Source organism: Rhinoderma darwinii, chromosome 8 (genome assembly GCF_050947455.1).
Source record: "Rhinoderma darwinii isolate aRhiDar2 chromosome 8, aRhiDar2.hap1, whole genome shotgun sequence".
Classification (NCBI taxonomy): domain Eukaryota; kingdom Metazoa; phylum Chordata; class Amphibia; order Anura; family Rhinodermatidae; genus Rhinoderma; species Rhinoderma darwinii.
In genome coordinates, this window is record NC_134694.1 from 86,194,336 (window position 1) to 86,208,726 (window position 14,391).

The 14,391-nt window shown below is 45.2% G+C and overlaps 1 protein-coding gene across 1 annotated transcript in view; it reads left to right on the plus strand.

Moving 5' to 3' along the window:
• The first annotated feature begins 4,741 nt into the window (after positions 1-4,741).
• TBC1D8B (TBC1 domain family member 8B) overlaps positions 4,742-14,391 on the plus strand; it is a 43,806-nt gene continuing 34,156 nt past the window's right edge. The window contains exon 1 of the mRNA XM_075835868.1: positions 4,742-4,977. Coding sequence (XP_075691983.1) covers positions 4,851-4,977 — 127 coding nt within the window. The 5' untranslated portion in view covers positions 4,742-4,850. The remainder of the gene's footprint in view (positions 4,978-14,391) is intronic.

The following is a 14,391-nucleotide window of genomic DNA, read 5'->3' on the forward strand; positions in this document are numbered from 1 at the left end:
CAGTGGGTCAGCTCATATATGCAGAGTCTGCATATTGGGAGAGATTTATTAATACTGGTGCGTTGTGTGGTGTGACGTGTGCCAGTATCTCTGCCTCATGTCGTGTGTGCTATAGGCTTAAAATATTGTTATTAAATGATTTTCCTTTGGCCAGGGGTCGGCATGGGGGTACTATTAATTTCGGGCACACTTTGAGGAACATGTGGGGGTAGTATTAATGTTGGGGCTCTATTAGTTTCGGGCACACTTTTAGGAACATGTAGGGGCACTATTAAGGTTTGGGCACAATTATTTTGGGGGGCGCTATGTGGACTCTATTAATGTTGAGGGCGCTATGGGAACACTGCTTGGCATTGGAGTACTATGCTTGGGGGAGACAATACTAATTCTGTTAGGTGCACTATGTGGGCACTTAAAGGGTCACAAGTAGATATCACCTATCTATTGGATAGGTGATAACTTTTAGATCGGTGGGGTCTGAGCGCTGGGACCTCACTGATCGCCAGAACGGAGGTCCGGTGTACCCTCCAGGCGCAAGCCCACTACCAGGAGGCATTGAATAAAGCGCAGGTCGGGCATGCGCCCTACATCTCTATTCAAAGTTTCTGGCACTGATGTATAATGCTGAGCGCTCATGCCTGACCTGCGTTCCATTCAACGCCTCCGACAGAAAACACTCAAACCTATAAAGACACATACACATGAAGACAATAAAAAGCACCATTAGAGACTGGAGGCTACAAACAGGACATCCAAACGCACTGCAAGTATATCTTAAACTATTACTAAAAGTAGCCTAGAGTTCATTATTACTTTATCTTTAAAAATAAGGACCCGTCAGCTGTATTTTTTGTTACAAATAAATAACTGGTGATTGTCAATGAAAGGCTCCTTATATATGTGTTTAGGATCCCCGTTTGACATATACGTCGGGAAAAGCTCCCGTTATATACATTAAACTGAGGCTTTGTCACCCATAGACTTTTATGGGATTTGTTAAATGGTAACGTCATGAACTCTCATTTTGTCCTCAGCCGGTAGAATGGGAGCCAACGGGTATGTTTGAAGAATAAACCTGGATCTTTCCCAACGCATACATTAAACATGCAGGGGAAACACAGTGTGAAAGGGGCCTAACTTGTATTTTATTGCTCACTGTGGACTTAGGAGTCCTGTCGATGTAGCTACTTACCTGCAAACGCTGATGCTGCTGCAGAATCAACTGTAGCCTCTGGTGCCGATGTGTCCTCGCTCGTCTGACACGATGCAGGATCTGTGAGTGACGTCACAGCGTGATCTGGCAGAAGCTGGGCGTTCTGAAGAGAAGTGGATGATACTTCTCGTCAGAACGCCCAGCTAGTAAAAGTATTAAAAACGCCCCGATGTACGCACATAATACACGCCCACTTGGACTTTTACTTTTAAACACACCCACTTGGACTTTTGCAAGCCTCATTTGCACAACTACAAAAATGGTCATAACTTGGCCAAAAATGCTCGTTTTTTTAAAATAAAAACGTTACTGTAATCTACATTGCAGCGCCTATCTGCTGCAATAGCAGATAGGGGTTGCAAAATCTGGTGACAGAGCCTCTTTAAGGGTAACAGTTAAAGAGTCTCTGTCACCACATTATAAATCCCCTATCTCCTACATAATGTGATCGGTGCTGTAATGTAGATAACAGCAGTGGTTTTCATTTTGAAAAACAATCAATTTTGAGCAAGTTATGCACAATTTTAGATTTATGCTAATTAGTTTCTTAATAGACAACTGGGCGTGTTTTTACTTTTTTACCAACTGGGCGTAGTGAAGAGAAGTGTATGACGCTGACCAATCAGTGACCAATCAGCGTCATACACTTCTCTCCATTAATTTTTAGCAGTACGCGCAACACAGCGTGATCTCGCGAGATCACGTGTGCTGTCATTCACAGAAACTTTACCGAAGTGTCGGGAGTGTGATATCTATTCACTCCCAAGACACTTCGGTAAAGTTAATGTGGGAGTATGTGACTGCACAGCGTGATCTCGCAAGATCACGCTGTGTTGCGAGTACTACTAAAAATGAATGGAGAGAAGTGTATGATGCTGATTGGTCAGCATCATAGACTTCTCTTTACAGTGCCCAGTTGGTAAAAAAGTAAAAACATGCCCAGTTGTCTATTAAGAAACTAATTAGCATAAGTCTAAAATTGTGCATAACTTGCTCAAAATGTATCATTTTTCAAAATAAAAACCACTGCTGTTCTCTACATTACAGCGCCGATCAGATTATGTAGGAGACAGGGCACTAGAGAACAGCTGAGCCATGAAGCGATTGACCACGCAAACTCACAGTATCCTCTGTTGCATCACTCACTAAAGAGTTACAATCGGTCTCTGGAAGTGACATAAGCACAAGAACTGTGTGTCCGGAGATTCATGAAATGGGTTTCCATGGTCAAGCATCTGCATGCAATCTAAGATCGCCATGCACAATGCCAAGCATCAGCTGGAATGATGTAAAGCACACCGCCACTGGATTCTGGAGCAGGGGAAACGTGTTCTCAGGAGTGATGAATCACATTTCACTATCTGGCAGTCTGATGGATGATTCTGGATTTGGCAGATGCCAGGAGAACGCTACCTACTGGAATGCATAGTGCCAATGGAAAATATTTGGTGAAAGAGCGTTAATGTTTGGGCTTGGACCCTTATTTCCAGTGAAGGGTTAAGTCAATACTACAATATACAGAGGCATTTTAGACAATTGCATGCTTCCAACTATATGGCCACAGATTGGGGCTCGGCCCTTTCCTTTTCCAGCATGACTGTGCCCCTGTGCACAAAGTAAGGTCCATAAAGACATGGTTGGGTGAGTTTGGTGTGGAAGAACTTGGGTGGCCTGCACAGATCCCTGATCTTAACCCCATCGTACATCTTTGGGTTTAATTGGAACGCCAATTTCAGGCAAGACCTTCTCGTCCTACATCAGTGCCTGCCCCTACAAATGAATTGCCACAAATTTTAACAGACACGCTCCAAAATCTTGTGAAAAGGCTTCCCAGAATAGTGGAGGCTGTTGTAGCGGCATTAATTTATCTGTATGTATAATGTTCTATGTATCTATATATATATATATAGTTCCTCCCATCGTTCCATACATGTACGTCCTTGTGCAGTCGTTTAACTGAAAACCAATAATAATTGCAGTGTCAACAAAGGGCAAGGGCTCCCTTTATTATGTCACTATATATATTTGCCAAGGTTCACACTTTTAGGCCCTGTTCATACAGAGTTTCTTGACACGTTTTTTGACGCGGAAACCGCGTCGGAAAACGCAGCAAAAAACAGCCGAAAATGCCTCCCATTGATTTCAATGGGAGGCAGAGGCGTTTTTTTCCCACGAGCAGGAAAAGCCGTCTCGCGGTAAAAAGAAGCGGCATGCCCTATCTTCGGGCGTTTACATCTCTGACCTCCCATTGACATCAATGGGAGGCAGAGATAGTGTATTTCGTGGCATTTTCACAGTCGAAAAACGCGACAAACGGAGTGCAGGCAGATCAAAATCTGACTCAAAATTCCAGACGAAATTTTGAGGCAGAATTTTCTGCCTGCAAAAAACTCTGTGTGAGCCGGGCCTATACTGACAGCCTGAAGCCACCACTTTAGGTCCTGAACCTGTTCAGACCTAGTAGGTTTCTGTCACTGAGAATCTTGAAGACCAAGTTGATGACAAGTCACCATATCTGCATATTTGTATGAATATCTTGTTTGTCAAATTTTTTTTTAGGCAAAAAAAACCTACATTTTTGTTCAGTGTTGATACAGTATTTATTACCAATAACCAAATGTATGGTAATTCACACAAGCTCGGTGTAACGCCAGCGACGGGCCCAGCATCTGCCAGCGGTCCCCGCCGCCGAGTCTTGTGCCTCTCTCTTGTACTTACCCGTAGCCATTGCGACGCGTCCCTCTGACGTCCTGCAGTCCAGCCTTCAGGGATGACATTTCATCCCATGTGACTGCTGCAGCTAGAGATCTGGGTAAGTACAAGATTTATTTTTTTCTGAGTTGCGATTTTTGTGGCGGAATCATAGCTTTTCCACCACAAAAATCGCAACATCTGCTATACGTTGCATGTTTTACCTCCCCATTGAATTCAATGGGGAAAACCCGAAACAGAAAAGCAGCTATTACGCAACATAAATTTCCATGCTGCAGATTAAAAACCTGCACCGTCAATTTGTGAACGTTTTTTCGGCGTTTTTTTTTAAGCATCCTGTAGATGAGATTTGTTCAAATACTGTGATAGGCTGCGGATTTTCCGCAATAAAAATCTGTTGCGAAAAACTCGCAGTATTTACGCTACATGTGAACCTGGCCTTAAGATTCTGGAAAAGTCGCTCATAGATTTGTCCTATTCATTGAGACAGCTTTGGCACCTGAGGGCCGTTGTGCACCCAAAGTTTCCATCTCCCTTGGTTACTATATCCTCAACCAAAGGTGACCTTTAACATATTCTAGCGCATTTCCAGGAAACACTAAGATACCCCCAAGTCTTAGCACACTGTAGTATCCTGTGCTCCAGTTACAAACAAATACAGAGACACCAGAAATAACTATCTATTTATTTATTTATTTACACAATTATATTACTTCTCTCTTCCAAGCCCACCCGTCCCCTCAGGCGCGCGCAGTGCATTTTGGGACTTGTAGTCTCGGTCACGCCCTGCTTCCGTTCACTACAGTCGTTCTTTGAACTACAACTCCCGTGGTCGACTTGCGGCTTCAGTGTCTTGGCAGGTTTGCTGCTTACGTGTCTGCGGAGCCCAGGATGGTAAGGAAGCTATGATACCGGTACCGACAAGATGTGGCTCAGACCGGAGGAAGTTCTCCTGAAGAACGCCCTGAAGCTGTGGGTGACGGAGATATCGAACCCGTACTTCGTGCTGCAGAGGAGAAGGGGATATAGAGAGGAAGGAGGAGGGCTGACAGGTACATTTCCAGCAGCTGCCTGAACCATAATAAGGAGGCTATTACAGCATAGCTCTGACAGGCGTAGCCTATGCATCCTATTATATAGCTCCTATAAGACGCATATTAAAACCTTACTAAGTTGCTTATGCTAAAGAATTGCTTTCTGACGTGTAGTGCTCCAGCTGTTGTAAAACTACAACTTCCAGCATGCCCTGACAGACGCGGCATTTAGGGCATTCTGGGAGTTGTAGTTTTACAACAGTTGGAATACCTTAGCTTGCAAACCACTGTGGTAAAGCAAAGCGCTCGAGAGCGCCACATTGATCGCTATCCAATTAGATAAATGCGGTGCTATTGTTCGCAATGTGCAGTATGATATGCAACCGTGAAAAAATATGCTTCAATCAGAAAAATCATCAAATAATTCCATGGCTCCCTGATTATAACAGAGACTATGTCCACCTTCAGACAACATTTTATTCTATATAGAATTATTCTAATTTTGTTTAAATCAAACTGATCCTGAGATATACCTTGTATTATAGTCCGGAGCTGCATTCACAATTCTGCAGCCTCTTTCACCCGAGAAGAACCTTCATTGTTCTATGAGTGTGTGGATGTTCCCGCAAATGAGATGTTTGACTTTTTGCACTGTGTGATAAAATGATGGGATCTTCCACCTGCATAGACCCAATCATATTAGCCCTCTTGGCCCATTTCATTGCACAAGAGGGTTAGGCCCAGGGGTATAAAAATAGGGGGGTGCAGAGGTAGCAGTCGCACCTGGTGACTCAGGGGGCCCAAAGACCCCTCTGCTACATAAGATTACACCGGTATCATAAATGGCACATGGTGGGTGGATAGAGGGCCCTATATTAGTTTGCATTGTGGCCCTGGGATTTCAAGTTACTCCTCTGGTTTGGCCATGGTAATTTTATACTGCACATGAAAATAAATGGCTTTCTGAATCGGAAAGACTTTATCGGGCGGTTGTACAGTCATGTGATGTAGGTAAAACTAACAGTCCCACTGCATTATTGGAGCTCAGCTAAGCTCTTGGGGGTGTTTGATGGCAAGCTTGTTGACTGTTTCTAATAACAACCAGCAGAATTCTGAATGCAGCTCTGGAATATAATACGGACTAACTACAGATCAGTTCAGGATTAGGCTTTGTTCATATTACCCTCATGGCTGCAGTTCTTAATGGAACCGTTTCAGCGTTAACATTTTTAATATATCCTATTAACTTATTATGGGTCTGTTCGGTTTCTGTTTGTGTCCGACAATAATAGAGCTGCAGACTACACTGCAGAAACGGGGCTTTTGTGAACAGAGTCTAAGGCCCTGTTCACACACGACAAAATGTTCACGCTGATTTGGACACGTTTTCCGCATTGGAATCGGCATGAATTCCATCGGTAGCAGCAAAGACAGATTTTTGAATGCGAAAAGGGTCAACCTCACATTTCTACCATGGGATATTGGCAGAATACGCGTCCGAATTTTCCACTAGAACAAGACCTAAGAAATGTAATATATTTACAAAGTTACCCAATAATATAAACGGTAAAATGTTGTAAAAAAGGGAACCTAGGCGTTTTATTCAGGACTGTTGCTCTTTTTCTGAACGTAATTTTTTTATGGTGTGTATTTTGAGCGGAGCTTCATGTAACAGAATGGAATAGATGTGACACAAGTGAGTAATGGCTGTAACTGAATTGCTAGAAGAAATGGTAAATAGTTAATGGACTGCAGCTAAATGTGCCTAATATTGAATGGCGCCTTTTAGTGGCAATATTTTGTTTTTATTTTGTAGCCGAGACGTCATTATTTATTTTTATCGCCCTTTGTAGAATGAGTGGGACTTGGGGTCGATTTTTCTGGTCTGATCATTCCATTCCATACATGTGGATGGGGTTGTTTCTGCAGCAGGTGCATGGATTTCTGCCAGCACATTCAGATGAATGGAACAGTTGCAGAAATTTCTGCAACAAATCTACCGCATGTGAATATTCCCTAATTGTCATGTGTTTGTGGTGTTTTTCTTTATTGACTTTAGAGGGGAAAAATACAGCCCCGAAAATAGCATGTACAAAAGCGTAGCTGTTTTTTTATATTTGAGCTTTTCTGGGAACATTTCCTTGGAACGCTTCTCAAAACAATGCAGGTATTAACATGAATTTTTGCAGCATTTTTATACAGTATGTGGTAGTGTTTGGCTACTTGCCACATGACTACCAGTCCATGTAAACTTATCCTAAGGTCTCACGAACGCGGCCGTATTACGGAGTCTTAATAGGACACCCATAGAAGTGCATAAGGCCTAAATCTGATTGCAGGGTCTCGACTGCAGGGTGTAGGGCAATGTTTGCTTAGATACATCCTGATATCGGCATGGGTATGCAGGGCCGGCCTTAGGATAGATAGTGCACCGTACAAAGTTATCTTTCGGCGCCACACCCCATCATAAAAAAATGCCCCATAAAAAAGTATAATGACCTATATAATGCCCCTTTAGTGCCCCCATACAGTATAATATTTAATAATATATTATAAACCCTCCAAGGACACAGTATTTTGTCCTCTAATTGTGCCCACACAGTATTGTGCCCCTACACAGTATAATGTCCGCTTAGTGGCCTCCACACAGTCTAATTCCCCCCTTCCCTGGCTGCCACACACAGCCCCCCCCCTTGTAGGTAGTGCCCCCTGTAGATTTGTGCTATACAGCCTCCCTGTAGGCAGTGCCGTAATCCCCCACCTCCCCTCTGTAGACCGTGCCATACATCCCCACCTCCCCCTTGTAGACCGTGATATACATCCCCTTGTAGCTAGTGCCGCACAGCCCCCTTGTAGCTAGTGCCGCACAGCCCCCTTGTAGCTAGTGCCGCACAGCCCCCTTGTAGCTAGTGCCGCACAGCCCCCTTGTAGCTAGTGCCGCACAGCCCCCTTGTAGCTAGTGCCGCACAGCCCCCTTGTAGCTAGTGCCGCACAGCCCCCTTGTAGCTAGTGCCGCACAGCCCCCTTGTAGCTAGTGCCGCACAGCCCCCTTGTAGCTAGTGCCGCACAGCCCCCTTGTAGCTAGTGCCGCACAGCCCCCTTGTAGCTAGTGCCGCACAGCCCCCTTGTAGCTAGTGCCGCACAGCCCCCTTGTAGCTAGTGGCGCACAGCCCCCTTGTAGCTAGTGGCGCACAGCCCCCTTGTAGCTAGTGGCGCACAGCCCCCCTGTAGCTAGTGGCGCACAGCCCCCCTGTAGCTAGTGGCGCACAGCCCCCCTGTAGCTAGTGGCGCACAGCCCCCCTGTAGCTAGTGGCGCACAGCCCCCCTGTAGCTAGTGGCGCACAGCCCCCCTGTAGCTAGTGGCGCACAGCCCCCCTGTAGCTAGTGGCGCACAGCCCCCCTGTAGCTAGTGGCGCACAGCCCCCCTGTAGCTAGTGCCGCACAGCCCCCCTGTAGCTAGTGCCGCACAGCCCTAGGGCTGGGCAATAAATAGAAATCGAAATTCAGCGTAACTAATTGACGACGTCCTCTTGCGAATTTCGGTTTTATCAATAAATCCCCCCCCCCCCCCCGTTTAAATTGTATCTACATCTTCAGGACGCAGATACAGTTGAATCCTATGTATGTATATTATTGTTATCAGGCACTATTGGAGGCAGCTATAGGGCCATTATACTGTGTGGGGACGCACTATAGGGACATTATACTGTGTGGGGCAGTGTCAGGGGGTATATTATATACAGTGGTATACAGCAGGCTCAGGGAATAAATATTAATTCAATGGAATAGCATTCAAATAGGGGGTGTGGCATGCCAAGAGGGGTGTGGCCTAAATAATCGTTCATCAATCGTAATCGAGGTTACATGTTCAATTAATCATGATTTTGATAGGTCATAATTGCCCAGCCCTACACAGCCCCCCTCGTGGATAGTGCCACACGCAGCCCCCCTCATGGGTAGTGCCACACACGGCCCCCTTGCAGATAGAGCCCCCCCTTCCTGTTGATAGCGCCACTGTAGCTCCCGGAAGGAGCAGAGTCCCCCTTTGGCCCAGGATTCCGCTACTAGACGGAGCACTTGATGTCTCTGTTTATAAATGGACAGTGACGTCAGGGGCTTCCCCTAGGTGAATCCCTGGCGCTGTCGGCCATGGGGGGGGCCAGTCCCATCGGATAGCACGAGTGTCCTCACGCAAGGGGTCACCGCTAGCAGCCGCTACATCGCTAGCGACGCCATTGAGAGAAGAAGCGCCTGGTCGGAAAAGCAGCTGCTGAGTCACAAGCAGGGCAAGGGAGCCAGCGCAGCGCCCCCTTGCACCTGCTTGATTGATGCGCCCTGTGCAATGGCACGGGTCGCACACCTCGAAGGCCGGCCCTGTGGGTATGTCCTAAAACTGGGGTCGGCAACCAGCTGGCACACGCGCCTTGATCTCTGGCACGCTCTCCCCGTGTCCAGCGCCGTTGTATGCTGCAGCGCTGAACAGAGGGAGGGACACAGGGGCAGACTGCATGTCCTAGATTGGTGCGTTTTTGAGGATGTTGTCGCCCATTGAAGTCTATGGGTGCGTGAAAAACACGGACAGCACACTGACGAAATCCATGTGCTGTCTGTTTCATGTATCAGTTGGTAAAGAAATGCAAATAGGAAGTGCTAACAGAGGTAACCACGGAAGTGAAAAACTGATGCCACCCGCAAAGCACACTGATGCCATATGCAACGCACGGACATGAACTGCAGGAAATACGGTCCGTTTTTTTGCGCATGTAAATCGAACACGCTCGTGTGAATGTAACCTAAGACGTGACTAGACTTATAACTTACACATAACCTTTTATGTCTAGTCTGCAGCGGTGCTTTTCATCCATGACATTATATGAGCATTTATTGTGTATTAGGGCTCATGCAGATGGCTGTATTATTGATCTGTGTGGTACTGATTCATTATACAACTATATGTGCCCATATTCTGCCTCTATGTGCCCCCAATTTTATACAGCGGGACAGTGATGTTTTTTCTTAGAGATACCGATATAATATACAGTACCGTATAATAGAGGTATTCTCTACTGGAACCGTTATTTCTAGGTAAGAATATGGTGCCTTTTGGCAGGAATTCGCACAAGTGTACAGGCTGCAATGTTGTGTGCACGAGCCTTTACGTCTATACTGGTAAGGCTCTGTTCACATCTGCGTTGGCCCTTCCGTTTTTAACGGATGCGTCAAATTTAACGGAAACGGGTGTAAAAACTGATGCCTCTCTGTAACAAATGGAAGGTAAACTATCAGTTTTCTTTTGTTTTTTACGGAACAGTTAGCCAGATCCGTATAAAAACCTGGAAATTTACCTTCCGTTTGTTTCATTCTGTTATTTGTTATACTCTGTTTTTTAATGGATCCGTCTTTTTCTGTATTAATTTATTTTTCCTTTTTTGGATGTAAGAAGTTAGGTCTTGTTCACATCTGCGTTGGAGGCTCCATTTGGGGCCTTTGTCGCAGACCCGTCTGAGAATACTGGAAACAATAGCACAGCATGCTGCGCTATGGTTTCCGGTAAAACCACTGACACCCTGATGGAAACACAATTGAACCCATTAAAGTCAGTGGGTACCGGTGGCTGCCGGTGGTGCATGTTGTGCAGCAGAATCGGCGCTTGCTGTTTTTCCATTGTCCTCCATCAGAGAAGCAGAACGGAAAGTCAATTGCAGTTGTAAACGAGGCCTATAATGCACATGAGCAGTAGGAAAAACGGATCCGTTAAACAGAATGAATGACGGGTGCAAATGGAAGACCTCCTTTGTCCATTGACTTCAATGTTAAAAAAATAATAATAATTTCTATGTTTCGCTACGCTATTGTTACAAGCAAAAAGACGGAAACCTGATGAAACTGAGCAGTACTATAAACGACTAAGGCTGGGTTTACATGAGCGTGTGCGTGTGATTCTCGCGCAGCCGCCATCATTATGACACTCTGTTATGTTTGTAAACAGAAAAGCACGTGGTGCTTTTCTGTTTTCAATCATACTTTTTACTGCTGTTGCGCGAATCACTCGCGTCACACGGAAGTGCTTCCGTGTGGTGCGCGTGATTTTCAAGCACCCATTGACTTCAATGGGTGCGTGATGCGCGAACAACGCACAAATATAGGACATGTCGTGCAGTTTACGCAGCGGACTCACGCTGCATGAAACTCACGGACTGTCTGGACGGCCCCATAGACTAACATAGGTCCGTGCGAGGCGTGTGAAAATCACGCGCGTTGCACGGACGTATTACATGTTTGTCTAAATAAGCCCTAAGGCTAAAAAAAACAAAACTGTATTGAAATAAATGGGTACTTTGACGGAAACTTTTTTTTTTCCCCTGTAGAAACTGTAATGCTAGTCATTCATTATAAGGGCCTGTTCACATCTGCATCAGTGTTTCCGGTTCTCTGCTACGTAAGAGGAGCAGAACAATGAAAATACCTGAAGTGCTGGTTCCGTAGCATGGCGTCTGTCGCCCTATTAGAAACAATAGTTCAGCACGCTGCGCTATTGTCGTCAGTATTTTGGGCCGGATCTGTGGCAGTGGCCCCTAAACGAGCCTCCAACGCAGATGTGAAAAGACCCTCAGCTAGAATGAGCAACAACTTACTTGACAGTAAAGTTCAGCGCAATGATCAATATTCATGGTGATTTTTCTATTTAGTCAGCCTTTCGTATCACATTTTATTGGCAGCTTTTTTGTTTATAAGTGCTTTACAACTCTGTTCCTTTCCAACTTGGCAGAATGGGTACTTTTGTTTTTATTGATGGCTTCTGGGGGTGGTTCATATTGGAGATACAGACTGGCAATGTTGTGTCTGCAGAGCTGATGAATGGTGGGGAAGTAACATGATTTGGCAGACATTAGCGCCAGCTTTCTCACTCGCATTTTTTTTTTATCAATTACCAACATGAGTCATCTACAGCAAATGCTTTTTTTATGCACAGAGCAAATGATCGTACTGACTCCAAACTGGAATTCCATGTTTTATTAAAATGAAGGCCTGGTTCGGAGCCACTTTAAAGTTTATATTAGGGCTTATGTTTACATGTCGTTGTTTTGTTTTTTGTTTTTTTTCATATTTTATTCAAAACGGCAAGATCCAAGGCAGGAAAGATGTGTATTTAGCTAGAAATTTGCAGCAAAATCCACAGATAAAAATGTCATTACGTCTGAATTTACCCTAAGGGTATATTCACACTCGTCAGATTTGTTGCAAAAATCAGTTCTGTACTTTTAAATGGGGTGGTTTCTGCAGCGTGCGCGTAGATTTCTGTAAACTTCATTCAGATAACTGGGACAGTCATAGAAATTAGTTTTCCGTTTTTGTCAAACTTTTAAAAACAGATGAATTTCATGTGTAGATAATGAAATAGTGCCCTCTATAGATAATGCCGCAGTGCCCACTTTAGATAGTGCCTCACACCCCCCTGTAGATAATGCCACAGTGCCCTGTAGATATTGCCGTGACGCGCCTCCTGTGGATGATGTCTCGTGGCGCGCCCCCTGTGGATAGCGCCACTGAAGCTCCCTCTAGTAATGAAATCCCCGGCCAGAGCATTGCTGACGCTGTGACCGGGGATACCCTTCAGGAGGAGTCCCTGACGCAACTGTCCATATATGGACAGTGATGTCAGGGGTTACCGCTAGGAGCAGAATCTCTGGCCACAGCGTTGCTGACACTGTGGCAGGGGATTCCGCTAAGGTTGTAGCCCCTGACGTCACTGTCCGTACATGGACAGTGGCATCAGGGGCTCCTCCTGGATGGAATCCCTGGCCACAGCTACAGTGGCACTATCTACAGGGGGGTGTCACTAAATTCTGCTCCTGCTGACATCCACCTTCTCGCCGGGTGCTGTCGGAAAAGTGAATGCGGCAGCACCCGGCATTCATCCGTCTACAGTTAATTAAGATCGGATACAGCGCTGGACCTCCTTGGGAGCCGGACCCAAAAACGCTGCAGGTAATGTTTTTGGATCCGGCTCCTGCACAGGTACAGCACCGTTCAGCGCCACAACTTATGTCCCCTATGCCAGAACAGATCCCATAGAAAGCTCTGGGATCCATTTAGCATCCGTTTCCCTCCGGCTTTTGTGCATCACACCGCAGGGAAATTGAAACGGACAACTGATACATGTGAATAGCCCCTTACACCTACCTATTTAGTGTCTCCAAAGGTAGTGCTTCCCCCTGAGGGTATGAACAGACACAGTGCAAACACTGCGGATTTTCCGCAACGCAATAATTGCAGAAAATCCGCAGTGTATTACAGTAGAAGCAGTGTGGGTAAGATTTCAACAAATCTCGTCCCCACACTGCGTGAAAAATGCAGGCGAAAAAAACGCACGTAAATTGACCTGCGGTGCAGATTCTTCAATCGCAGCATGCCAATTAATGCTGCATAATCGCAGCTCTTCTGTCATGGGTTCTCCCATTGTATTCAATGAGGTGCTTAAACCCGCAACAAAGTGGTGTGTGTTACGACATTTGCGGTGGAATCACAGCGATTCCGCCGCAAAAAATCACAAGTAAGGGAAAAAAAAAGTTATACTTACCCAGAGTTTCCTGCAGTCCGGCCTCCCTGGATGACATTGCAGGCCATGTGACCGCTGAAGCCAATCACAGGCTGCTGCGGTCGCATGGCCTGCAAAGTCATCTAGGGAGGCCGGAGTGGACGTCAGAGAAGGGAGGGGGTAAGTATGTGTCAGAATTTACGCCGGAAAAAACGCACCACATCGTGGGATTTCGGACGGCATTTCCTGCGGTGTTCAGGGCAGAGAGGCTGTGCAGTTTGACGGTGTATCCGCCCTGAATACGCAGTGTGTGTTCTTACCCTAAAAGTGAAGGTTACTTGCCTAATTTGCCCACCATGGTCAGTCATGAAAACTGTGTTTTGTACTTTAAAGAAGCACTCCGTTTTTTTTTCCTTTTATCATTACTTACCTATCTGAAGAGAAGAATTGAGATAGAAATGAATAACTAAAGAAGGTAATTGTGTATGTATTTATATGTATGTGTATATATATATATATATATATATATATATATAATTTGAGGTAGGTACGTGATGATAGAAATAAAAAAAAAAAAACAACCTGCAGTTCTTCTTTAATAGTAGATAATTACTTCCGTTTGTTCTTCTAAGAAAAGTTCCCTGTGTTGGTGTCACTGGACCTCCGTATGAATCTCAGAAGGTGATGTTGAGGGTTAATATGGTTCTTTCCTTCTCCTTGGATGGTCTTTAATAATACTTTGCTGTCCTTCGCTTTTCACATGCCGGGCCTCTCTATAGTGTTGCAAATGAAATACTAACTTTATCAGACTTTCTTCTAAAGTTTTCCATAGTCCTAATGATGACGTTGCATTGAGAGTTTGGTTTTATATACTCACTTTTCACCAGTAATGG